At 37.1% G+C, this 26,251-nt stretch overlaps 6 protein-coding genes across 11 annotated transcripts; 3 read left to right on the forward strand and 3 right to left on the reverse strand.

The window, feature by feature from the left end:
* Nucleotides 1-843: 843 nt before the first annotated feature.
* On the forward strand, nucleotides 844-19,396 carry LOC103866941 (disease resistance protein At4g27190). Of its 5 annotated transcripts, none has more exons than XM_033287546.1 (3): nucleotides 844-1,214; nucleotides 10,572-13,035; nucleotides 16,300-19,396. In XM_033287546.1, exon 3 carries the CDS (start codon nucleotides 16,366-16,368, stop codon nucleotides 19,297-19,299), a length of 2,934 nt encoding a protein of 977 aa, XP_033143437.1. In that variant the 5' UTR covers nucleotides 844-1,214; nucleotides 10,572-13,035; nucleotides 16,300-16,365; the 3' UTR covers nucleotides 19,300-19,396. The 5 variants fall into 5 exon arrangements, with proteins under 5 accessions (XP_033143437.1, XP_033143484.1, XP_009143211.1 ...); XM_033287593.1 differs by having other exon boundaries at nucleotides 12,779-13,035; XM_009144963.3 differs by lacking the exon at nucleotides 10,572-13,035 and adding an exon at nucleotides 15,770-16,168.
* Nucleotides 1,999-6,969, reverse strand: LOC117132747 (putative nuclease HARBI1). Of its 2 annotated transcripts, none has more exons than XM_033287657.1 (3): nucleotides 6,908-6,969; nucleotides 6,739-6,828; nucleotides 1,999-5,435 (listed from the first exon to the last, which is right to left on the reverse strand). In XM_033287657.1, the coding sequence occupies exon 3, from the start codon at nucleotides 4,898-4,900 to the stop codon at nucleotides 3,641-3,643; it is 1,260 nt and encodes a 419-aa protein (XP_033143548.1). In that variant the 5' UTR covers nucleotides 4,901-5,435; nucleotides 6,739-6,828; nucleotides 6,908-6,969; the 3' UTR covers nucleotides 1,999-3,640. The 2 variants fall into 2 exon arrangements, with proteins under 2 accessions (XP_033143548.1, XP_033143590.1); XM_033287699.1 differs by having other exon boundaries at nucleotides 6,739-6,822; nucleotides 6,908-6,968.
* On the reverse strand, nucleotides 5,359-6,337 carry LOC103868581 (glutathione S-transferase T3-like). Its single transcript, XM_009146673.2, has 2 exons — nucleotides 5,536-6,337; nucleotides 5,359-5,435 (listed from the first exon to the last, which is right to left on the reverse strand). Exons 1-2 carry the CDS (start codon nucleotides 6,335-6,337, stop codon nucleotides 5,359-5,361), a joined length of 879 nt encoding a protein of 292 aa, XP_009144921.2.
* LOC103868589 lies at nucleotides 13,420-13,938 on the forward strand. The gene has a single exon (XM_009146679.1). It carries the CDS (start codon nucleotides 13,420-13,422, stop codon nucleotides 13,936-13,938), a length of 519 nt encoding a protein of 172 aa, XP_009144927.1.
* Nucleotides 19,397-19,448: 52 nt separating the features above from the next.
* On the reverse strand, nucleotides 19,449-20,418 carry LOC103866954 (probable histone H2A.3). Its single transcript, XM_009144975.2, has 2 exons — nucleotides 20,134-20,418; nucleotides 19,449-19,932 (listed from the first exon to the last, which is right to left on the reverse strand). Exons 1-2 carry the CDS (start codon nucleotides 20,320-20,322, stop codon nucleotides 19,723-19,725), a joined length of 399 nt encoding a protein of 132 aa, XP_009143223.1. The 5' UTR covers nucleotides 20,323-20,418; the 3' UTR covers nucleotides 19,449-19,722.
* Nucleotides 20,419-22,262: 1,844 nt separating this feature from the next.
* LOC103866964 lies at nucleotides 22,263-25,771 on the forward strand. The gene is made up of 3 exons (XM_009144986.3): nucleotides 22,263-22,728; nucleotides 23,706-24,561; nucleotides 24,662-25,771. The coding sequence occupies exons 2-3, from the start codon at nucleotides 23,916-23,918 to the stop codon at nucleotides 25,294-25,296; spliced, it is 1,281 nt and encodes a 426-aa protein (XP_009143234.1). The 5' UTR covers nucleotides 22,263-22,728; nucleotides 23,706-23,915; the 3' UTR covers nucleotides 25,297-25,771.
* Nucleotides 25,772-26,251: the final 480 nt, after the last annotated feature.

A 26,251-nucleotide genomic window follows, 5' to 3' on the forward strand; every position in this document is an offset into this window, starting at 1 on the left:
TATTCTTAGAAAAATAGGTTGGTTCATCTTGACTTACATTATATTTTTTATTAAACTAACTATCGAATTGATAAATAATCTACCAAAAGTTTTTTTGCACTTTCCTTAATTAGAAGCTACGAAATTACCTAATATGATTAACGTATATATGAAAATTAATTATTATGAATAATAAATATTTGATAACAATTTTGGTATCTTAGTTCTTTTTTTAATTTTATATTATTGAAAGATATTAAAAATCACATTAAATATATAATAAAAACATTTATATTTTTTCTTATATGTTATATTTGAATTTTTCAAAACGTCTATATATTATTAGAAATTTGAATATTCCCACTCTGAAAATTTTGTGATCAATAGATTATTTTTTTGTTATAATAAGTTACAAATGATCATAAAATATAACGCATATGAATTTTTATTTAATAAATATTCAAATTAAATAATATATATATATATAAACACTAATGATTTAAAGCAACAAGATTGGCTGATCAATTTAGTCGTCCAGTTGAAATCTTTCAAAAGTATGTGAAAGACTAAAGTCAAAGTAAATATGTATATAGAATAGTAGTTATATTTTACTAACCAAATACCGAAAAAAACCAAACCGAACCGAAATCAACCCGATATCCGGATTAATCCAAATGAAGCCAAACTATTGTTTCATTCTCCAAAATATAATAAAAATAATAACTTAATCCCGCGCAAGGCGCGGGTCTTATCCTAGTCATATAGTAATACGAAAGACCAGACATACATTGGAACTAACAAATTAAATTCATATTTGGGATCAATACATAATATTTGGTTCACAAAATTGCACCCCAAATTATTTCAAGTAGATATTTGTGCACCCCATAACTATTACCTCCAATACAACTTCCATTAAACACCAGGCACCAGCAGCGAGAATATCGTCCAAATCATAGTATTGACCTTTATTGTCTTTTCCACTGTTTTTTTACAGAGTAGATGGCCTACTTATAATAAAAACAAATGCATCAACGTGGAGATTCTTGTTTCTTCTTTCCCGATCTGAAGAGTATTGTGGAAGCTTATAGAAGTCGCCGTCGCGTAATGTATACCATAGAACTTCTTTATACAAGTGATAAGTTTCATTCTTTTCCATTTAGCAATAATGGAGATGGAGTTATGAAGGATGATCTCCTCATGCAAGAAGCCAAGAAGTTCTCTGTTTCGCTCATGTAAGTTCTTTTCTGACAACGTGTATTTAAATTAGTATTCACTCAGTTACTTCCATATATCGACTTTTGCAAATCTGAGAAGTGAGTTTAAGTCAATTCATTCATAAAGCTTTTTATACCAGTGTGTCGGAATAGACTAGTCATGAATGGATGCAGTTTTCTTTTTGGCTTTCGATTATTCTAAAGTTTAACGGGTGATTAAATGATTTTTTGATCAAAGAAAACCAAAAACTCAAAATCTACAAAACATTGAAGGTCTAGTCTAACTACACTGATAGATCATATAACTATTAAACTATACCGATAGATCAAACCTCGCTACTACACCTCCAGATGGTTCACTACGTGATATTAATTTTAACAACATCTAATTTAATTTTCTAAAAAATGTTCTAAATTTTTTTAGTGATTTAGTTTCTTGTTAGAATTTTTAGTTTAATAGATTCTTATTTTAAAAGAATAATATTATAAGAATCAACAAAGTTTAGTCTCATCTTCTCAGTCGTTTTCCAATTACCGATACAAGAGACTTTGTTTCTAATATGCCTCTTCGAAATGATGCTTAATTCGGTCAATCTCGTAATATTCGGATAAAGATCGATGGGCCAATTTCGGAGCGGATCGATGTAGATCAAGTTCGACCGTATGGACCAGGGTCTGATACCATATTAAATTAGATGGATTTCCAACATAAAACTAATTAAAGATAAATGGATTAATGTATCTATCTTATATACTAGTTAATGTCATTTATAATTTCCAGTGTGGGAGACTTTGCCTCTAATACTATCACCTTAAAAATATTTAACGACAACGTCCAGTTCAATTTGTCAAACACCCTTTTGAAATCAGTTTTTTTCCCTTTCTTTTACTTTTTTTGCTTTGAAATCAAATGTAACGATCTTATACTCCCTCTATTTCAAAATAATACATATTTTAAAATTTTAAACATATCAATAAATATATATTAACTGCATATTTTTGTAATTTTATATTTCTAAAACAATAAGATATTAAGAAATGCAACTGGTGTTTTTGAAGTCTACAATTTTTCATTACTAGTTGATAAAAACTGCATTGAAATTATAGAAAAAATGTATCTTTTTTAAAAAACAATTTAATACAAGCATTTTTTGGAACGGATGGAGTATTTGTTAATAACATTGTAAAATCTCAACTTTCATTTTTGAAATAGTATTTACAATTTAGTAAAGAAAAATGCTTTAAACCAATATTTATATTCTTAAAGATTCTCACGTTAGCCTTTAAATTTAAGAATCAAAACTAAATCTTGATCTATGCACCAGTGCGATTTGTTATTTATATTTTTTATAAATAAATATTTATTTTGTATATATAATAATATCTAATTTTAAAATCTATACATATTAAATAATTTGACATCTCCAGACATTATAATTTTATATTTTAAATCGAGTAATTTTATTTTTGACCCATGATTCCTCATTGATTATCCGTATGGAAAGACTTAAATAGATATTCTGGTTTGGATTTTTATATTTTATTTGTTTAGAAAGACTATAAAAACGATTGGGGTACAAAATAACTAAATTAATACATAGGTATGAATATATTAATTTGTGTAATTCGTTTGGATTTCATACTAAAAAGGAGATAAATTGGTGTGGTTATATCAAAAGAAGCTCTATGTTAGAGTTATGTACATCAATGATAGTATACTGAATATTTAAAATTGAGGAATACGTAATATTCGTATGATAGCAATGACACATTGATTTTCTTAAGTAATTGTTGTCATGATTATTTTTGTTAAAATTAGATTTAGGAAAATACATTAATTAAATAGAAAAAGACAAATAATCCTAAAAGGTAGGTTATTAATTATTTAAGTGGCATTAATTAAACTGTAAAATTAACAAAACATATTTATATATAAGTTCAATAAATATTTTAATGGTATTCTTTTGTAAATAAGTTATGGAGACTTTTTATTTTGTATTATTCTTTTAATAATATAGATAAGAGTTTCTCCAACGCTAAAATGAAAGAGAATTGTAAGTGCTAAATAATAATAAAAGTTATGAATAGTAACAAAAAAGTTTAGACAATCCCTCTTTTGAACTCTTTTAGGCCATCTGCATTAGTGAACCCCCATATGGGGTTCATAAGATTTTTTTAATAATTTAATGGTGGGACCCGGAATAGTGATGAACCTCTATAAACCTCTATATATTTTGCATCCGCATTAGTGAACCCGAAGAAGAGGTTCTTATAAATTAAATAATATTTTTTTTTAAGTTTGCATATTGAGAATTCATTAATAAGATATATTTATAAAAAGTTCTAAAAACAATTTTATTCAATACAATGATAATTCATAACACACATTTTTTTTTTTGAAAACATTTTATTGAAAACATTGAAAATTCAAGAACATACAAATATTATTCATCGACATTACCAAACTTTTGCCATACATTTTCAACTAAATCAGCTTTCAAACGATCATGTATCTGTGAATCCCGAACTTCATTGCGAATGCCACGCATATTACCGATATTCATACTTGTTGTCCTTTGCACCTGGGAACTCCTGCTCGACTCCCCTGACTCAAACTCAGATGTATCAATTTGAGCGTATCCGCTTCGTTCGTTCTCTACTATCATATTGTGCAAAATGACACAAGTTCTCATAATCTTTCCTATCTTAACCTTGTCCCAAAGTAGAGCAGGGTTTTTAACTATTGCAAACCTTGATTGCAATACTCCAAAAGCCCGTTCAACATCTTTTCTGGTGGATTCTTGACGGTGAGCAAATAGCTCTGCTTTAGGACCTTGAGGAAGCGAGATGGATTGGATAAATGTTGCCCAATTCGGATAAATTCCGTCAGTAAGGTAGTACGCCATACGATAAGTGTGGTTGTTGACCTTGAAATTAACTTTAGGTGCTCGACCCTCTAAAATGTCACTGAAAACAGGAGAGCGATCAAGAACATTGATATCGTTGAGAGTACCTGGTAAGCCGAAAAATGCGTGCCATATCCACAGATCCTGAGATGCCACAGCTTCTAAGACAATTGTCGGCTTTCCTGAACCACGTGTGTATTGTCCTCTCCAAGCCGTAGGACAGTTTTTCCACTCCCAATGCATACAATCGATGCTGCCTATCATCCCTGGAAAACCGCGTACCTCTCCAATATCGAGTAAACGTTGAAGATCATCGGGTGTGGGTCTTCTCAGATACTCTTCTCCAAACAATTCCATTATCCCATCAGTGAAATTTTCCAAACATAAACGTGCAGTACTTTCTCCAAGTCGGAGATATTCGTCATACGTATCTCCCGATTGACCATATGCCAGCATACGTATAGCCGCCGTACACTTTTGGAGTGCAGATAGCCTGTACCTTCCGTGCCCATTTCTTCTTTGCTGAAAGTATGGAACTTCAGAGCTTAGGCTTTCGACAATGCGAAGGAACAACGGCTTGTTCATTCGAAAACGCCGCCTAAACATTTCCGGTTGGTATGTTGGATTTTCGATGAAATAGTCGTTCCATAGTTGATTGTGTCCTCGTTCCCGATCTCTTTCGATATAAGCTCGTCTCTTGGCTTGAACATTAACCACCGAATCGATGTAATTATCAACAACTTGGTCGACCATTTCTTCTATAGCTTCATCTACTTCATCACTCGATGAGGAAGACATCGTTAAAGCAACTCACAAACAATATATATATTTTTCCCTATGGTGAAGCTTGAAGTGAGAAAGAGATGTGAAAGTGGAAGTGTGATATTTGAGGTTAGTTTCAAAGTCGATATTTTAAAACCAAAGAAAAATGAAAGTTGCACATAGAGAAGAAGAAGTGTAGAAAGAAGTGTAGAAACCCAAAGTGGATATTTTAAAACCAAAGAAAAATGAGAGTTGCACAAAGAGAAGATAAAGACCTAGTTTATATATAGAGTCATAGTTTACATATCCTTGATTCAACTTAAGCGGGTACATACACCCGTGAGTACAGCCTTGATGGAAAAGAAGTGTAGAAAGATACAAAATTCTACACTTCCCGTGAATGAAACATACTTAAAGTCCTACTACCCGTGCGTCCTAAACAGACTGACATCAAGAAAAAGAACAAGATTACATAAAGCCCTGCAACCCGTGACCTAAACAGACTGACATACAGAACAACCATTAACCTCCTGCAACCCATGACAAGCATCCACCTCCTGCAACCCGTGACCTGCAAAACCAAACAGAACACATTCAATTAACTTAAACACGTAAGTTCACAAGAAAACATAACACACATTCATAAAAAAAAAACGACTGACCAAATCAACCATTAAACGAGTTAACCATTTCAGATATGAGTTTATTCTGTAGAGACACTTGTTCTTCAGAAAGTGTATCTTGATTTTTGGCTAGTAGACGATCAAGGATTTTCTGTTTGGAAATGTTATTTTTCATGGTTAGTATGCTCTGGATCTGATCAAAAGCTGCTTCTTTCTCGTGCTTCTTGCGTTTGGCTGCTTTGCTAGCCTTAACACCCGGAGGCCTAACTTCTTCCTCATCAGGCAGCTCCACTGGTTCCTTCCTTTTCTCCTTTGCACCATCTCTGGACAGAAAGTTTGATCTCCATTTTTGATCGAACCTAAGTTCTCTCCACGCATGTTCAAGCATGAACTTGCCCTGGTAGTCATTGAAGAAAATCTCATGGGCTGCCTTCATGACATCATTTTCATTCTGGCCACTAGCTTGCTCCCTCAAAGCCGCCTCGTAGCTTCCCACGAACTTACACACCTGCTCATTCACCCGTCCCCACCTCTGCTTACACTGGCCCCACTCTCTCTCAGCAAAGCCACTTAACTTAGCGCTTGCGTTGAAATACTCCTCTATCCTCTTCCAAAACGACCCCGCCTTCTGCTGATTACTAACTATTGGATCCTTGCTCGTGTTAAACCAAGCACTGATGAGCACAATATCTTCTTGTGCTGTCCACCTTTTCCTTTCCACTGGTTTAGGAACATCAGACTGCTGGCTACTAAACCTAGGCATCTCAGCAGACGCTAAGTCAATTGTTTGACTGCTCTGTGGAGATAATAGGTTTACAAACCCGTGGGAGTTGTGGGGAAAAGGATCCATTTTGGTTTTTGTTTGTTGGTGTTTTTATGTTTGTGTGGGTTTTCCTATCTTTTTAAACTAGTTTTTAATCACATAGTTAATTACACAACAACATTCACACAGAGCATTCATTACACATCAAATCAGTTTATTGAAAGGAAGATAAGTTAATGAGTTCGACCATTCATCACAGCGACCAACCAACACCAACACAGAATTAAAGGAATTAAGTTCTAGTTCTAGTTCTAGTTCTAGTTCTAGTACTAGTTCTAGTTATAGTTATAGGTCTAGTTATAATTCTAATTAAACCGAGCCAATTATGTTCTAGTTCTAGTTCTAGTTCACAGTACTTTACCAAACTAGTTCTAGTTCACTTAAGTATAGTATTGACTTTCAAAAACATGAAGTGAGCATTAGTGTACCTTTGGGTTTCAATGGAAACACAGCTTCTCCAGGGTTTCCACATCGGATGTGAGGTTATCAACCTGGCCAGTGAGGAATTCAACCTGTCCCTGCACATTCAAACGCCAATAAGAGAGTGTTAGTGAGTAGCTTTACAAGTATTAAACTACCTAATTTTGATTCACTTACCTCCAGTGAAGCAATCTTTTTATTGAGATCCGGCACCACCTTTACCATCTCCTCAGCCTCCTGTAACCGCTTACTCAGACATTCCAACTTCTCCATGTCAGTGACCTGAACATGGAGGTTATCAACATGAACCGTCAGGATTTTAACCTGTGACTGCGCATGTTAACAGAAACTATAGCGTGAGAAATAAAATAATTGCGGAGAAAATACTTAAAAGGGAAAAGTATAGTTCACTAACCTCCAGTCTGTCAATCTGATAATTGAGCTCAGGCACCCCGTTGATCACCTGCTCAGCTTCCTCCACCCGCTTAGACAGCCGTTGGATCTCCTCCTGGACCCCAACCACCCATGCCTGACGATAATGGAACACATCAGCCTTGTGAACACCAAAAAAACACAAGTTAGAATCGGTTTTTGCAGATTAATTATTACAAATTAGCCAATTGAAGACAAACTTTACCTCGTAGTTTGTGCAAGTGAAGAACCGCTTGCCAGGAAGAGTGTCGTACTCCTCCTTCTTCCGGACCTCGTCTATTATTCTCCCACCACACGGACACCTTGTCGGAATCCCATATTCCGAATCGGCAACGTATCCTAGCATGTTGATGTAGTCCTTTTGGCTCTTTCTGTCTCTTCTCTCAGCTGCGGGATCCATCTAAAACAGATAAACAAATAGGTTAGAACATTGTTGACGAAACAAAAAGCTGAAACGAACCCTAAATCAAACCCTCATCACACTTTACAAACATAAATCGAAACCTCACTACTCAATTTACATCTCTAGCTAGAAACCCCCAAATCGATTTTCAAACCCCAGTGAAACGATCCCTAATTAGCTTTCGATCTCAAACCCCCAATCAAACGAACCCTTAATCAAACCCTCATCACGCTTTACAAACGAAATTCGAAACCCCACTACTCGATTTACAACTCTAGCTAGAAACCCCCAAATCGATTTTCAAACCCCAGTGAAACGAACCCTAATTCGGTTTCGATCCCAAAATCCCCCGATGAAACGAACCCTAATGGATGCTCACCTTAGCTCGTGGAGGAAATGGTTGATTAGATGGAGAAATACGTCGAGGAAATGGAGAAATGGAATGGCGTCACCGTCGCTCGCGCAATCGCCTTTGAGAGAAACAAACCCTAGGAAAGAGAACAAATGAATTTGGTTTGCACAGACCCCGTGTCTCGACTTCGTCAACACAAAAACGCGCTTCCAATCATCTCTTGCCACGTCACTTGAACCCGTATCATACGGGTTCACTCTGGCGAACCGGTTCACCAATTTTACTCCATTTATTTAAATAAAAATGGTAAATGACCCTATGAAACCGAGCCCATAAACCGCTTTAAAACCCTTGATGGGCATGCCTTAAGGGGATAAATTGGTGTGGTTATATCAAAAGAAGCTCTATGTTAGAGTTATGTACATCAATGATAGTATACTGAATATTTAAAATTGAGGAATACGTAATATTCGTATGATAGCAATGACACATTGATTTTCTTAAGTAATTGTTGTCATGATTATTTTTGTTAAAATTAGATTTAGGAAAATACATTAATTAAATAGAAAAAGACAAATAATCCTAAAAGGTAGGTTATTAATTATTTAAGTGGCATTAATTAAACTGTAAAATTAACAAAACATATTTATATATAAGTTCAATAAATATTTTAATGGTATTCTTTTGTAAATAAGTTATGGAGACTTTTTATTTTGTATTATTCTTTTAATAATATAGATAAGAGTTTCTCCAACGCTAAAATGAAAGAGAATTGTAAGTGCTAAATAATAATAAAAGTTATGAATAGTAACAAAAAAGTTTAGACAATCCCTCTTTTGAACTCTTTTAGAACCCTATAAAATACTTGTATGCCAGATGGAGCCTCTTAAATGGTTTATTTTTAATTTGTATTTATAATTAAGACTATATTAAAAGTAATAATATTAAATAAAAAGTTTCTGAAAAATGAGTATCTGCCAATAAAACTGTTTTAAATGTGTTGGCACAAAACTTCCTCAATAACTTCCTCTCGATTAAAATTGAGAAAAAATTAGCGGAATACCCCTAAATGCTGCTCAAATCAGGAGAATATATATGGTTTGATATAAAAGCAAAATTTCTTGCCATTTTGGTTCTCGTTTGACCATTTTGTCTTTTGTGAGTTGAAAGCTTAGGCAGAGAGAGAGAGAGAGTACAATGACGTAGGTGGCTTCATATTTTTCTGTGATCATATAGGTTCTTATTGAACCATAGTCTGACACTAGACAATTCTCCACCATACATATTTTTTTTAGTGGGTTTGCTGATGGAAATTAGGGAGCATTTGCCTATTGAACCATAGAAGCCATTTTACTCAAAATTAGTATATAATACATGTACAGTTTATCTAAAGATAGATAGAGATTTTTTTTTTGTCAACAAAGATAGATAGAGATGATAAACATAATTCTGTAAAACATTTATATTTGTCATTTTCCAAAAAAAAAAAATTATTGTTAGCCGATAAATAGTTTGACATATAGTTTATTAGCTGCTATATTATTTGATAAATGATTTGTTAAACGATACATCATTTCTTATCTGATGATACTTGTTTCATTAGTTGATATAATGTTTATTACTAAATGAAAAACACTAACAAAAATGGCCAATAGTTGTATCAATGTATATTACTGTTTTAACTACATGTTTTTACAAGGTTGTATACAGAGTTGTTGCGAGTTGGCCTAAACTGATATACATTAGTTAACTGCTAATATTCAATCATACATGTTAATAAATAATTTAAAGTTCATAAAGAAAAACGTTGCCATCTACATTCAAGAGTATATAGATTCTAGAACAGCGCACAAGGTTGTCCAATTGGTTAGTTTCGAGTACATCAAATACTTCAACATTTTGGGTCAGCATCGTTGTCTCTTTCTTTCTTTGGCTTCTTATTCTTTTGTTTATTTTCTTTAATCCCCACTCCGGTCAAATTACTTGTTGTAAGACCATTCATAAACATTAACTTCTTAAAGACACGTATAACCAAACATTTAAGAGTTAACGACAATCAATTTCATAGTAGCTAACTAACCATATTTCAACTAACAACAAATGTTTCATTACATCTGAATAGTTAGAGGAACACATGTTTCATAATAGCTAACTTAGTATGTATCAGATAATGACAACATTTTCTGGCAGATAACAAACCATTTATCGGCACATGGTACGTCATTCGTATCATCAAACCATACATTCATCACTTAAATTCAAGAGTATTTTACACTGCAGGGCAGTTTCCAAGATTTTATTACAAAATAAGTCAGTTTCAGCTACTGGGACAGTTTCTGCTAATTTGGAATTTGTGAGATGTGACTTGTTTCGTTTCCTTTTTGTGTCTGGTTTCTTTTCTCACAACTAGTTGGGCTTTCTAGTTAGATCAAACCAGATTTTGTTTATTTTTTTTAATCTCCATTACACTCCAACAGTTGCACGATGAAACTTGAGTAGCAATGGCCAAATCTCACAAAAAAAATTCAAAATCTAGAGTTAGAAACCATTTTAGAAGTGATACATAAACAATCTTGAAGTATAATCTACACATTAATGAAAAAAAATAAAAAATACATGAAAGAAATTAATGGCGGCCGCAATGTTTGTTGCAGGAAACCCTAAAAAATCTGGGGAATACGAAGATATATTTACGAAAATGCCACTCAATAAATATACAACATGTAATATATGTACATGTGTACATGATAACATGTGTACAAAGACAAAATGTGTACACTGTATATTACTAAGGCAATGTGTATATTGTATATTACAAAGACAACTTGCATACATGTGTACATTAGATATGAATAAAACACAAAATCATGTGTGCTATTGTCATGTACACCATTTTTAGTTTGACTTGAGCTATTTATTATGTATTTTGGTATTGTTTTAGTAAGCAACCACCAATCCACCTATATGTGTACAACCTCTTCAAATATATTGGATCATTTTAGAAGTACACGTGTACTCGTCAAACAATGTACACAAAAATAACCTATATGTGTACAATGTTTACATGTGTATGTTGTATATTACTAAGGCAATGTATCGTAGAAGCATGTATTCTCATTTTGTTCAAATTTCCAAATGAACAATGTTTTAATGCTATATATGTGTACATCGCTTTACATATCGACATGTACAAAAGAGCATTCAACTTTTCTTCCTTACATACCATTTAAAACGTTGTAATCCAATGCATGTACATGGGAAGAAGGAATAAAAATCACATGTACATTGTGTTAATATTATCGTGAGTTTATGAAGTCGCAGATGCTTAGTTATTTTGATAGAAAACCTACAAAAAGTCAAAATGTGTACCCAATCACTTGGATGTATAATACAAAATTAGGTGTACACATGTACAATTTAAAAGTAATGTACACACGAAATTTTTATTTTAATTTTTTCATTAATAATGGAAATTTACGAAAATGCCCTCGTCTTCTTTCTTGGTCACTGTCGACCATAAACCCTAATTTCCGCCTCTCTCACCAATTTTCACATTTTTTTACATTCTTCACTTGTTTTAATGTATTTTGTCCAGATCTAATAGATTTCAATTCTAATTTATGGTTTTACATTCAAAAGTTCAAACATAACTGCTTTTTTTTCTGATTTGTTGAACATTTTGTTCCAAATCGCCACGGCTGAGTGCTACCATCAGAAATATAACTTGACATATCTCAAAAGATAGATATAATAATAGAAATAATAATTGACTAATTTTTTTTTGAAAAAAATAATTTGAAGAAACAGATTTTATTTTACAAAAAATGGTTGAAAACTTAAGATGGAAGAAGGCGAAGATCAAAGATATGTGGGATCTGGTTTATGTTAAATAAAGTAAAAACATATATTATATTTAGTTAAAGCAATGGACACTCAAATCTAGACTAATTTAGTTAGTTTGTAACAAGAAGATGAGTTTGGTTAAACAAAACTACCCTAGTAGCAACAACTGTCTTTTTATGTTAATAAAAACTTAAAACTGACTTTGGATGTAATATTCTCTAAATTCAACTACTTTGTTGAAGCTACAAACATGTATCAGTCAACTACACCTAATAAATAGTTGCTAATAGGAAAAAGTAAAATGTGACGACTAAATATATTTGAAACTGTTAACTCCTAATTTATCCTTCATGAAAACCATAACATCAAAATAAAATAAAAATTCTTTAGTTTAATACTTCAAATCAAGACTACTAACTCACAAACATATTTTGGAATTTTCAGAGTCAATTAACACTCATGTCAAACGAAAACAACTAGAAACCCAAAAGAAAGAAAATGAATCTTGCATGAATCTAGTCAAAGCAAGCAACCAAACAAATTAAAAACAATTTAAAAAAAAAAATTGATTAGTTTTTACCTGGTAGTCATGAGATTTCTTTTTATTGCCGGAACAATTAGCCGGTTCACTTTCCTCTATAGAATTTTCCTCTCATAAATCATTAGAGAATGAAAGAGAAGAGAGAAGAGAGAAGAGAGAAGAGAGAAGAAGAAAAAATAGAAAAACTAGAAAATGAATAAAAAAGATATAAGAAGATAAAATACAACCATAACCATACAAGCGGAGAAAGCTAGAACCTAGGATAAGAAGAGAGAGAGAGATAGCTAGTAGGCTGTAAACACTGAAACAATTCTAATCAAGCTGAGTTGCTAGTTTATCAGACAGACGCATAGCCAACTGACACCACTACACATAGAAACGGGAGAAGAGATGTAGGATTAAAATCGTCATTAGAAAATTATATCAACTAGCTCCCCATAACGACTACATCACGTTTTTTTCTCTATGACGGCGAAGGCGATGCAAAAGGCGATTCAGGGTTTCAATGGCTTCTAGACGATGGGATCTGGGAATTTTCGAGGTGGATTGAAGTGGAGCAGATTATTATCAAGGTGAGGATAATGGAGATATGATATGGAGTTCTCTGTCGAAATCCTGATAGAGAGATTCAGTAAAAGGAATTGAGGAAACTAGGAGATCAAGGATTTTAATGGTAATAGGCGACTGGATATCGATTTCGATCGTCATCAAGACGAAATTGAAGAATCACAGAGGTATTATTCTTTGTATCTTTAAAATGTCTATTTAATTGTTTGGCAATGAGATCGAAAGAATCATTCTTCGATTTTGTATCACTGGAATTTGGAAAATACGAATCTGGTATGGGATTGGTAAAGAGCTATCAGAGAGTTTAGATAGGAGATTTTATTGTGGGATTAAGATCGAAAATATCAATTTTGGAGGATATGGTAATTATGGGGAAAATCTCTGGTGGGGAGGAATTGTCCTCTGGGATCAATACAAAAGGAGCTTTGATCTTATATTTATGTTATATCACACTCTCGGTTCTTTCTCTACTAATTTTCGACAAGGATCAATGTTGTGTTCTTACTTTGTTTTCAGTGACGTAGAGCCAGTTCATTGGTAACACTGGTGATATGAAGAACGGGGAGAGCACTCGTAAAAGGTTGAAGATTTCGGTTCCTCATTTTGACAATTCAGCCCTTATCAAGAGTTATTCCAAAACTCTGATTGGGAGAGGCATGAATCCGGAGGAGAAAGACATGAAGGCTCTGATTGTGATGTTTCAAAAGATTTGGAAAATGGAGGATAGGGTTTTTGGTATAGACTTGGTACTTGGAAAGTTTCAGTTTGATTTCGAGAAGGAGGAAGACATTGAAGCGGTCATGAAGTTGCAGCCGTTCCAGTTCAATTACTGGATGCTTTCTTTGGCACGTTGGCGACCGAACCAGGCTCAGTTTTATTCATCGGACATAACGTTTTGGATCCGAGTGTTAGGCGTATCTCTGGAATTCAGGACGGCTCCAGCGTTTGAAAGTATTGGTGATGCCATTGGAAGGACGGTTACAGTGGATTTGGATCATTGTAGAATGCATGTGGTGGTGGATGGCTTCAAAGAACTATGTTTCGAAACAACAGTGGACTTCACGGGTTGAGAATTTTATAATGGTGAGGAAGCTCTGGTATCATTGAGGTACGGGAAGCTCTTTGGCAGCCAAATATGCTCTAGTCTTTGTCGCAAAGAGGAAAAGTGCCCACTAGGCAAGATGAGCGCAACGAAGAGCCCTGAGAGGAAGCAGGAGACTATAGATGGCAATGGTGGAAGTATGATGGCGGGAAGCATGATGATCGTGCTCGAAGTTATAAAGGTGTTGTCATCAATGGTAATAAGAGTCAGCAAAATAAGGAAAGTGACAGTCGGGACTATTATGGAAAGGGTAAAGGTAAGATGTTTGAGGAGCCAGAGTCAAAATGGGTGAAGGTGGCTGAGATAGGGAACAATAGATCCTTCAAAAATCGTGGAAATTACCGTGGAAACAGTGAATGTTCTCGTTCCAGGCTTAACTTGAGGGAGGAAACAAGAGATGGTGGTATGGTAGAGCGTACTAGGTCTACAGAACAGTCTAGCGACCCACCTGTATAGATTGGAACTTGTCAGGAAGCTAGGGAGGAGGCGGAGATAAAGAATGATGAGGAGCGTGTTATAGATCAGACACTACCGTCAGATGAGTTTCAAGAAGAACTTTTAAAAACTCAGGCGAATGGAACTGAGGTTATCTCGGACCCTATAGATGAGGAGATTGGTTTTCAAAGGGTACAAGGACTACTAGAAGAACAGAAGGATTCACCAGTGGAAGATGTGATGGAGTGGGATGAGATTAAGGTTATTTTCCTCGCAAATGGGATCGACATGGATGCAGAAGATGAGTTGCAGAGAGCCTCTGAGGAGGAAGCTGAGGAAGAAACCACAATATGGGAAGAGGAGGCTGAGATGGGGAAGGGGAGGAACAGAGTACTGATGCAGAAGAGAAGGGGCATGTTGCAGGGGAGATGGTGAAGAAACAAGGTGCTCGTAAGAAGTTGTTCAACTTACGACAAACACAACAGAAAGTACCAAGATGAGGATAGTGAGCGAACTTATTTCACCAAACTAGCGAGCTGCAGCCAAGACAGGCGCTCGACATGGAGATAACTTCAAGCAAATGGATGACAAGGGTATGTCACACCTGAAAACTGGTTAACAGAAATCTTAATCTTTTTATCGATCAAGTCAATCTAGCAGAGAGATTAAGTAAGCGGGTTATGGCTTCTGGTTTTTGGTTTTTCTTTGTTTCAATAAGCTCTATGAGCATTTGTATTTTCCTTGGTAGTAAGGTCTTTTTAGACCCAATTCTTTCTTTGTTTTGTTGGATATATGCAATGCTCCCTTTCGAGGTTATGGAATAAAAATAAAAATAGTGTTTTGGTTTGTTGGTATTCGTGTCTTTTAGAGCTGATAGTTATATCTGTTACTTCCAACATTGTGGGTGTTATTGATAAACGCAGGAAGATTAGGAGGGTTTACGGGATCATGAATGTCTTTTATATAGATTTTATTAAAAAGTTTTTTGAGTATTTTATGTTAGAATGTTTCCTCTGATCAGAGATCATCTAGTACCAAAGACGCAAAATTCAAAGGCGGATAGTCTAGCACGCAGTGTCAGGAATTAATCGTTTTTCGTTGTTTACATAGATCAAGATCTCTCGTCTGGTTCATAAAATCAGTATGAATCTATATAAGTTGATGATAAAAAAAAACTAGTATGAGTCTGCATAAGTTTAAGTTGATAATAAAAAATGATGTGTAGAGCCATAATTAACAACTAGCCTATGGGCGTAAAGGCTAATTATCTCTTAAAAATTCATTGACTGCATTCACCGCATCCTCACCAACTATTTCCCAAGCATCCAAAAAGGTCCGCGGAAAACCCATCTGATTACATAAAGTCAATTCATTTTCTGCTGAAGATAGAAGGCCCACCAAAGAGAGAGAGAGAGAGAGCATGGGGTCCCTATTCTTCGATCCTAGCATGCTAGTAAAGAAGGAGACAATCATGTCCCTTAATATGTACGAGACGTTATCCCGCCAATGTCGAATTGCATTCCCTGCGAGAAGGAAGAGCTTCACGACGGAGCGGCCGTGGGTGATTGGGAAATCCCTAATCCCAAACAAGATAAGAGAAAAAGTTAGGTGGTTTTTGCAAAGCAAGAATCGATATTTGTTACTAGAGAAACAGAAGAAGTGAACGGAGGAGCTGCAGAGTGGTCGCCATTGTCCTTCCATTAACGGAGGAGCTTGAAGAAGGATGAGGTCTCCCAAGACAGGCTCATGTCTTGAAAATTAGTGTACTTTTTGCCCAAATGATTAAATATAGTAGATCTTAATTCCCTTTGGAACACTATCATTACCATACTTATTAAACATTGATATTGTTTGTGAGACTTGTAATCATTGGAATGCTATTTTTCTAATGCAGAACTTTTAGCTTTTCCCGGGGTTTAGCTGGTTCTCTTTGGAACATCTGCAACTAAATCTCTCTTCTATGGAGTGTTTGTCCCCGTTCTTAGGGAAGATTTTGCCTTCCATGTGTGCCGCAATGTCCTCCCGGGTCGGTAATGCCATGAGGTTCAAATCTAACGTCCAAGCTCTTAAGAAAGTGATGGAGAGATTAGTTAAGCTTAGGGGCAACATAAGTGAAGACCACAAAGATAAATCCTTTAGTCTCAAGCTAATGGGGTGGCAAAGAAAGTCTGATGAGGTTATCACTAAAGCAAGGTCGAAACTTGAGGAACGGGTTTCGTGTGGTAAGTCCTTGAAATCCAGGCTAAGCAGAAAACTCGTTACGATTCTCAACGAAGCTAAAATGCTCGAAAAGGAAGGTTTAGATCTTTTAGACATGATAGCTGTGGCTACTGCACATGAAAGAGTTGAACATGTTCCAGGAGTTTCAGTACTTCATCAAACAACGGCTTCAAATATGTTGGGTAAAATTATAGATGGTTTGAGGAGCAGTGAGGTTCAGAAGATTGGTATTTGGGGTATGGGTGGAGTAGGGAAAACGACATTGGTGAGGACGTTGAACAATAAGCTTCATGAAGAGACTGCAACTCAACCATTTGGCTTGGTGATCTTTGCTACAGCATCCAAAGACTTTGATCCAAGAACGGTCCAAAAGCAGATTGCTGAGAGACTGGATATCGACACCAGGTTGGAAGAAACTGTAGAGAGGCTGGCAAGAAGGATCTATGCGAGGCTTGAGAAACAGACCAACTTCCTTCTTATTCTTGATGACGTGTGGAAAGATATTGATTTAGATCTTCTGGGCATTCCAGAAGAGAAGAAGGGTTCAAAAATCATTCTCACTTCCAGGTCTCTTGACGTCTGTCGTAGCATGAGGACAAATCTTGATATTAGGGTTGATTGCTTGTGCGAAGAAGAAGCTTGGGAACTGTTTTGCCAGAATGCAGGAGAGGTTGCGAGATCAGAACGTATTGAGCGCTCAGCAAAAGCCGTTTCACGTGAATGTGGCGGGTTGCCCTTGGCTATCATCACAGTGGGGACAGCTATGAGGGGAAAGACAGATGTCAAGTTGTGGGAACACGCCTTGGAGCAGTTAAGTAGATCTGTACCTTGTTTCAGAAGCATTGAAGAGAAGGTCTTCCTGCCTTTGAAATTGAGCTACGACTTCTTGGAAGAAAAGCTAAAATCTTGTTTTCTTATGTGTGCTTTGTTTCCTGAAGACTACTCCATTGACGTTAAGGAGCTTGTGATGTACTGGATCGCTGAAGGATTCATGGATGAACAAGATTCCCATGAGGAATCCATGAACGAAGGAATCACAATTGTAGAGAGCTTAAAAGACTACTGTCTATTAGAGGATGGTTGGCGCAGTGAGACAGTTAAAATGCATGATGTTGTCCGAGATTTTGCGATATGGACTATGTCTTCCTCACAAGATGATTGCCACTCGCTAGTCCTGTCTGGTAAAGGTTTGCAAGAGATTAGGCAAGACAAATTTGCTCCTTCGCTTCGAAGGGTTTCTTTGATGCACAATAATCTCGAAAGGCTTCCTGGTCTCTCAGAGAAGTACTGCATGGAGGCCTCAACCTTACTGCTACAGGAGAACTATCTTCTACAAGAAGCATCAGATGGGTTCTTGCAAGCATTCCCAGCTCTTAGGATTTTGAATCTAAGTGGGACATGCGTGAACTCCCTGCCCCATTCCTGTTTGCAGCTTTCCAAACTTCATTCTCTTTTCTTAAGAGGATGTACTAACCTTACCGAACTACCTTCTCTAGAAACTCTTGCTAAACTTGAGCTACTGGATCTACATGGCTCCCGTATCAAAGAATTCCCAAAAGGGCTAGAAAAGCTGGAGAGCTTTAAACACCTTGATCTTTCAGGAACAGTTCACCTCAAAACTATTCCAGCTGGAATTGTTTCGCGGTTATCAAGTTTGGAGACACTAAACATGAAATTAAGTAACTACCATTGGAGTGTAAAAGGAGAAGAACAAGAAGGCCAAGCAACACTTGAAGAGATTGCATACCTTGACTGTCTACAGGTGCTGTCTATAAGTCTTATTTGTTCGCCGTCTTTTCTGAAGAAGAGCAACCCTTGGATCAAAAGACTAAAGAAATTTCAAATTAATGTGGGCTTTAGCTACGTTTTGCCTATGATACACGATGAGAGGACACTAGCAATAAGTAGTCTCAACTTATCACAAGTATCCATGGAGTGGCTCTTGGCTTGTACAACCTCTGTAATACTGAACAGTTGTCAAGGGCTCCAAGGAATGATGAAGAAATTGGTCACTGGCAGCAAGACATTCGTGAATCTGAAATCTCTAACGATTGTGAAAACTAGTATCAACTCTAGTGGTGGTGGGATTGAGAAGGCAACCACCAAAAGTCCAGACACACTTCCATTTCTGGAGGAACTTCGTCTGCACGAAGTTAACTTTGTATCCCTTTCGGAGTTACAAGCACAGCTAGGGTTGAGATTGGTAGCTCTTAAACTACTTCTGGTCAGCAAGTGCAATAACCTTAAAACACTCGTTGAGATAGACATGTTCACTATGCCAAACCTGGAGGAGATGGAAATTAGCGACTGTGACTCCTTGCATCATCTACGCCAAACTATTGATGGTCCACAAGAACCTCTCCTACCAAAGTTACGTGTCATGAAACTGAGAAATCTTCCAGAGCTGGAGAGTGTTTGCTACGAAAAAGAGACTTGGGAGTGTCTCGAACAGGTGAAAGTCATGAACTGTGGTCGGCTATATACTTTACCCATAAGCTCCAAAACTTGTGGAAGAATCAAGGAAATAAAAGGAGCTGTGAGTTGGTGGAAACATTTGAGATGGGATGATCCTTCTTCTACTTTAAAAACTCTTGATCCTTGTTTCAAGCCATTAAGATTACTAGGTGAAGAAATGGCACCCATATTTGGGGAGCACTACTTGTGGGACAGTTGATGAAGAATCTAGCTAGGTCCATCACCCCAAGAGCTACTGTATTTTCTCAATGTGTTCGAATATTTCAATTGTGGATGTGCAAAGACTATCTTGTTTATGTGGGTGTGTCTTTCCTTTGTTCGAGTCTTGAAAGTGTGTGCGCGCAAAACTATATCAACAATAAGTTCAGTGCTTGAAAGGATAAACATCAAGACACTGCAATAAGTCAACAAAGTGGAGTATTATTACAGTACGAACCCCTAAAGCATGTAGAGTCTGAATCAAAGAGAAGAAAGGTTCTTCATATATTCACACAAAGGAACAAAATATCATTTGCAACTACTACTACATCCACACAGCTGTTGCGTAACCGTCCTCTACTACTTGTTCCCTCTGCCCTCAAACCATTATCCATCGTTATCAGACTTTGTGACATTGGATCTCCTAATCTTCATCGGTAGGCTTAGAGGAACCAGCCTTCTTGTTAGGGAGAAGGAGATTGTGGATGTTAGGCATCACTCCTCCATTAGCAATCGTCACATCTCCAAGTAACTTGCTTAGCTCCTCGTCGTTCCTCACAGCAAGCTGAATGTGTCGAGGCACAATCCGAGTCTTCTTGTTATCTCTTGCCGCGTTCCCAGCAAGCTCAAGCACCTATACAAATCAATCACACACCAAATTAACAAACCCATGTTTACAGATCCGTTAAACAAACCTCAATCACACTCAAGATTAAACCTTTCCTACATGAAATCGAAAACCCAGAAACCTAGATGCGCTAGATCATCAAATTCGAAAACAAGGAAGCAAATCTAAATCGGTGATCAATATCGATTAAAAGAGGCTGTGATTTACCTCGGCGGCGAGGTATTCAAGAACGGCGGCGAGGTAAACCGGAGCTCCTGCTCCAACACGCTCGGCGTACTTTCCGGCCTTGAGGAATCGGGCGATACGACCAACGGGGAATTGGAGCCCCGCCTTGCTACTGCGAGATGTAGCCTTCTTCGCCGCGCCAGATCCGAGTTGTTTTCCTCGACCAGCCATCTCTGATGAACTCTCTAGAAAGGCAAAGAAAAGTATATGAACGAAGTGTAATTGAGACGATAACAATAATGAGTTGGTTACAGGCTTACAGCGAAACCCGCCATGAGTATTGATATAGTGGAGAAGATAAGTATCCCTGACCAATGATATGACAGTGCCCGGATCGATGGTTGTGACCGTTAGATTGCTATACATTTAAGGGATGCGATTTAGTTTCGTTCGGTTAGGCACTCTCTTTTTGTTTCTCTTGAACTCGGACTGTTTCAATGAGTGGTGGTTACATGGGCTAATTTGGGCTTATTAATTTTAGCCCAAAGTAGTACAACCTTTTAATTTAACATTGTTTGGCCATGTTGTTTTGGGTCAAGTCCATGCTCTCTTATTTTTGCCTTTGAATCCAAACAAATTTCGTATCATTATCAGTTTATCACAAATATCACAATCATTATTTGCAGTTTGGTTGGTAACATTCACACGAGAATTTTTGTTCATTGAAGGTTTTGGACCAAAAACTAATCTGATCCCCAGTTTTATAATAAAATATAAGATATTGTCACATTTTCGTCTAACCAAATGAGCAATTGTACCATCGCTTTTTACTTTGATGGTATAATCCTATTTTAACCGCTCAAAATTCCTTTACAGTTCCACTAAAACTCCATCACTAATTGGATTCTTATTAATTTCAAATCGTCAGTGACTTTGTGTGCAATCCTAACTCAGATGCACAAATGTTTATTCAATAAACTCTTTTTTTTTTGTTTAGAAGGGTAACCAATTCTTGTTTATGTGTTTATATTGGTTCATTCTACGAGAAAAAGGATTCCAATTATCATTTACCATAAAATCAAGCTAGAATTTTCGCTATAATTTCTCCAAAGATGGATAACAAACAGAAGAAAACAGGATAGAGACATTCGAAAAGTGCATGTCATGAGCGTAGTGGTGGGTTGGGCCATGATGTTACCAACCTTTAAAAACAAAAATAGGTGGATCACACTTATTAAATTGTTCATTAATGTGGGATGTAGATGTCTACGTAAAAATCACAACACAATCATTATTTGTTTACATAAATAATGCGAAAATTCTCTTTATCAGATCATTTTCTAAGGGTACTATTTGTATACAGAATCTTCTTCGTATTGAAAAATAATATGAAAACCAGTGAAATTTGGTTTTGTACTTGTCGGTATTGGCAAATCAAATTTCCAAAAAAAAAAATTCACTCAAATAGTTGTCCAAAGGACGAAACATAATGTCGAATAGTCCTTTTGGTCTCTGACATTATGTGAAGACTTCACTATGCAAAATATTGGAAGCATTATTAGCCAAGAGACAACCAAAATCATGTACAGTATAGCCTCGTGAGTCAAATAATATCAAACAACTTGACAATCTATGGTCCATAGATAATTAAGTTACCTAAGTACGATCATCGTTGTCTCGCCAACTCATAGATTGTTAAGTTAGTTAAGTACGATCACTGTTGTGTCTATATATGGTCCATATATAGTTAAGCTACCTAAGTACCATCACTACTGCGTCTTGATAAGAGCAACCACAACGCTGTATTTATCGAATCCTTAAGCCCAAATCCTTATGGGTTTTCGATTTAATAATAATAAATGGGCTCGGGTCGAGAAGGATTAATCCTTATGGAAGAGGTTTTCGATACCCAATTCTTATCGACGTGGCAAATGAAGCCGGTATAATCTCGAGTTATTTTGTCGTCAAAAAATCATTCGGTCACGAAAAAAAAAGCTCTGATTCCTTGTAAGGCGATTCCGATCTTCGGCGTAGATCTGCTAAATCAGTGGCTTCCTCCAAGCATCAATGAAATGCGTGCCACTCGGGTTCAGATTCGCGAGCCGGAAATACATCACCAATTGAAGAATGATTTAATTGAAAATATTTGGAACAAATTTGAAGATGAAAATTAATAATTATTGTAATTTTATATGTTTAATCATGTAATAAATAAAAATAAAAAAATTATCTTATTTTCCCATGTTTTAAAATTTATTAATTTTTTATTCTTAAGGATTCCATTCCTGGTAACACCATTGAACATACAAATTTCATTAGAATCCTTAACTCTTAAAAAAAGAATAGTAAAATATACTTAAGGAGAGATGCTCTAAGAGCAAGCACATCAGTGAACCTCTTCTGAACCTCTTCTTTTTTATTATTTTAATGTTTTTATTTTTCTGTTTTACTTAAAAAAAAAAAAATTAATATCTGGACCAATCGCGGGCCACCATGTATCGTGGGATCCGCGCTATAGTGCTTGAACCGATTCACTGGAAGAGGCAGGTTCATAAGTCACAATTATAATAATATTTTTTTTATATAGGAATGTGTGTGAACCCATTGAATGATCCCTCAATGGGGATGCTCTAATAGTTTTAAACTTTTACTTTTTTTTTTTCCGTCAATATTTCATTAAAATAGAAAGGGCTCAGCCCAAGAAAATTACAAGATAAAAGGCTCACGGCCCAATTACCACAACCTGCCAAACCCTAGAGAAACCGGCCCACAGGCCCATAAACCCAAACCCCGACACTGCCCTAACCTAGGAACTCTTGTCGGCTTAACCTAATCACGCCTCATCTCATCCCGGCGGTTACCGTCGAACGGCTCTCATCCGTCGCGCTTGTCACGGAGAGCATCAGCGGACTAACCGCGATATCATCCCAATCACAACTCGCCTACTGGGCATATCAAGCCCGAGTCTCAAACACACTGCTTTCCTTCTCCTGTCGTCGTCTCCATCGATGGAGAGCTTCATCGGCTACCGATAGCTCATCCCTTCAAATCCGAACAACCATCCTAACGACAAGAACCACACCGCAAATTTCACCCAATCCAAACAAAACAAGACCAAGAAAAAAACCCCAAAAGAGAACGGGGACCTAAACCGACAGCGTAGAGCTATGTGAGCCCCTACCCTCCGGAGCCAAAACCGGCAAAAACGGAGCAAAGAAAGCCTCCCCTTTCCGGGAACTAGAACCGGCGGCGGCGAAGCTAAGGAAGCCTCCACCTCCCGGAGAACAAACCGACGTCGACGGATCTGTGATAGCCTCCATCTCCCAGACCACTGACACATGCAAGCCTCTCTTCTCACGCCGTGAGCCTCCACGCGACCGCGTCTTCCCTCCACGCAAGGAAACCACCGTTGAAGGATGGTTCCAATCCAGAGCTCCGACAAAGCGATCGGTGAGACGCGACGAAGAAGAGGCGAAAAGAAACCTCTTTGAAAAAGAATAAGGTTTCCGGCGACGGCACGGACGCTCACGCGCCGGCCGTACGCCGGAGAAAACTCTTAGATCTCCTTTCTCTCTCCTTTCTCTCGAAGCTTTTTTAAAAGTAGATTAATCTAGTTTTAAACTTTTACTTAGCGTATCTTTTTTATCTTTGACACAACAAAAGAAACTCATGGTTTGGTCTCCTTCTTTTTGACCTTTTAAAAACCGAAAACAGAAACACAATCTAACATTTCATTTCAATCATTCTTTTCGTTTTTGCTTCTTTCGTTCTCACATCCTCCACAATACAAAAACAGTGGAGAGAGAGAGAGAGAGGACACAGCAATGGAAGGCTCAAGAAAAAGAAGTGAAAAGAAGAAAAAACATCAGCTCGAGAGAGAAAACACCAATACTCAAAAGAACAAGAAGCTACCCAGTGTTTGGTTTTCACTCAAGAAATCTCTCCACTGTAAATCTGATCCCACCGACGTCCACGACCCGAGTTCCAGAAGCAAAGAGACAACCAAGAGATCAACTTACCGGTCCGGTTGTTCAAGATCCATAGCAAATCTCAAAGACGTAATCCACGGAAGCAACCGACACTTAGAAAAGCCGACGACTTGCTCTAGCCCTCGTTCCATCGGAAGCAGCGAGTTTCTCAATCCCATTACTCACGAGGTCATCATCAGCAACTCCACTTCCGAGCTCAAGATCACCGCCGCCGCCGGCGACAAGGACTCCCCCGCCGGAGCAAGGGAGTTCGTGGGGACTCTGAGACCGGGAACGCCGGTGCATTACTCCTCTTCACACATAAACCAAGCGTCGAGAAAGGCCTCGTCGGAGAGAGACAGAGGAGGAGCAGCGTTTAAACAGAGCAGAAGAGACTCCGCCGTTGTCAACGGAGACGATTCCTCTGTTTCTTGCCATAAATGCGGCGAGAAGTTTAGCAATCTCGAAGCTGCAGAAGCTCACCATCTCACCAAACACGCCGGTAATAACAAAGTTTCGTACTTTAAGTCGTAAAGTTTCTAACTTTTTTTTTTTATCAATAAAGTTTCTCAACTTTCAACCCAAAATTTTCATTTTCGCAGTGACAGAGCTCGTGGAAGGAGATTCTTCAAGAAAGATAGTGGAGATGATATGCAGAACAAGCTGGTTAAAGACAGAGAACCAATGCGGGAGAATCGACCGGATTCTAAAAGTGCACAACATGCAAAAGACTCTAGCGAGATTCGAGGAGTACAGAGACACCGTCAAGAACAGAGCGAGCAAGCTACAGAAGAAGCACCCGAGATGTATCGCCGACGGAAACGAGCTCCTCAGGTTCCACGGAACCACCGTCTCGTGCGTTCTAGGGGTAAACGGGTGCACGAGTCTTTGCTCGTCGGAGAAGTGCTGCGTTTGCCGGATTATAAGAAACGGGTTCTCGGTGAAACGGGAGATGAACAACGGGATAGGGGTTTTCACGGCGTCGACGAGCGGGAGGGCGTTTGAGTCGATTGCGATGGACGGTGGTGATGGGACGACGGAGAGGAAGGCGTTGATCGTGTGTCGGGTGATCGCAGGGAGGGTTCATAGGCCGGTGGAGAATGTGGAGGAGATGGGCGGGTTGAATGGGTTTGATTCTTTGGCGGGTAAAGTTGGTTTGTATACTAACGTTGAGGAGCTTTATTTGCTTAACTCTCGAGCTTTGCTTCCTTGTTTTGTGGTTATCTGCAAGCCCTAAATCAACATTTCTTTTGGGGGGTTAAGTTGTGTGTGATATCAATAGAGGTTGAAGAACGCAAAGTTGGAATATTGAGGTCACATTATGATAGTATTTAGCATTAAGAACGTATAAAACTGTAATTGTGTTTGCGTAAAACCTATAACAACAAAAGTTCATTTGAAACTTTTTGTTACTATTGTTCGAGCAAGTGGAGTATACGAGAATAAAATAGACTAATAAGTTTGAAGAAGTTACATCACGTCTTGGAAAGCCGAAGTTACATCACCTGAAGAGTCGAAGCTGAAGTTACATCACGTGAAGAGTGGATAAAGTTACATCAATAGTCTTTAGAAGTCATAGTTTAGTGGAGTATTATGTTTCCTTAACTTATGCAAGTAGAATTTGTGTTCCAAAAAAAAAAAAACTTATGCAAGTAGAATAGTTTTTTGTTATCTTCAAAGCTATATAAAACAACCATCATATCTTAATGTAAGCAACAAATTTTCAGTCTTTCTTGATGCAATACTTGTCTGTGATTAATTACAACTATTAGTTCTCCTCCTTTTCTTAATCAACACTTTTACAGTTGATTTAGAGAAAACTTTTTCTCAGTGACTTATAATATAAATTTCATCGTTTTCAAGTTTTCTTGTTATTTGGGTTTTGATTTTGCATTTTGGAAACGTAGGATAAACATGCATGACTTTTAGGCTGTAGTTTGGTGTACCGAGGAAAGTTGGAATAGTCTCAATTTACACCACATGATGGTGTGAAGTCCTTAGATTTTTTTGTAACAAGGCATACATGATATTTGTAAGCTGAAATTCAAAATGAAAAAAAAAAAACTTCAATCAGGTTGTTTTGGCACTGATCTCTAAGTGGAAAAAGACAGAATGTTTTGTTCGTAGTGGTGTTTATTGGCTGTTAGATTCATGTGGAATGGGGAATGGGGGTTAATGCACAAAATAAAAAA

The sequence above is a fragment of the Brassica rapa genome, chromosome A01 (assembly GCF_000309985.2).
Source record: "Brassica rapa cultivar Chiifu-401-42 chromosome A01, CAAS_Brap_v3.01, whole genome shotgun sequence".
In the NCBI taxonomy this organism is placed as follows: Eukaryota; Viridiplantae; Streptophyta; class Magnoliopsida; order Brassicales; family Brassicaceae; genus Brassica; species Brassica rapa.

Bases quoted from the DNA above. Each gene is read 5' to 3' on its own strand.
- LOC117132747 (XM_033287657.1), bottom strand. From the start codon at position 4,900: ATGTCTTCCTCATCGAGTGATGAAGTAGATGAAGCTATAGAAGAAATG.
- LOC103868581 (XM_009146673.2), bottom strand. From the start codon at position 6,337: ATGGATCCTTTTCCCCACAACTCCCACGGGTTTGTAAACCTATTATCT. The intron at 5,436-5,535 runs GTTGATTTGGTC...TTGGTTTTGCAG, and splicing joins AATGGTTAACTCGTTTAATG to GTCACGGGTTGCAGGAGGTG.
- LOC103868589 (XM_009146679.1), top strand. From the start codon at position 13,420: ATGAAGAACGGGGAGAGCACTCGTAAAAGGTTGAAGATTTCGGTTCCT.
- LOC103866941 (XM_033287546.1), top strand. From the start codon at position 16,366: ATGGAGTGTTTGTCCCCGTTCTTAGGGAAGATTTTGCCTTCCATGTGT.
- LOC103866954 (XM_009144975.2), bottom strand. From the start codon at position 20,322: ATGGCTGGTCGAGGAAAACAACTCGGATCTGGCGCGGCGAAGAAGGCT. The intron at 19,933-20,133 runs GTAAATCACAGC...TGATTTGTATAG, and splicing joins TTGAATACCTCGCCGCCGAG to GTGCTTGAGCTTGCTGGGAA.
- LOC103866964 (XM_009144986.3), top strand. From the start codon at position 23,916: ATGGAAGGCTCAAGAAAAAGAAGTGAAAAGAAGAAAAAACATCAGCTC. The intron at 24,562-24,661 runs GTAATAACAAAG...TCATTTTCGCAG, and splicing joins CCATCTCACCAAACACGCCG to TGACAGAGCTCGTGGAAGGA.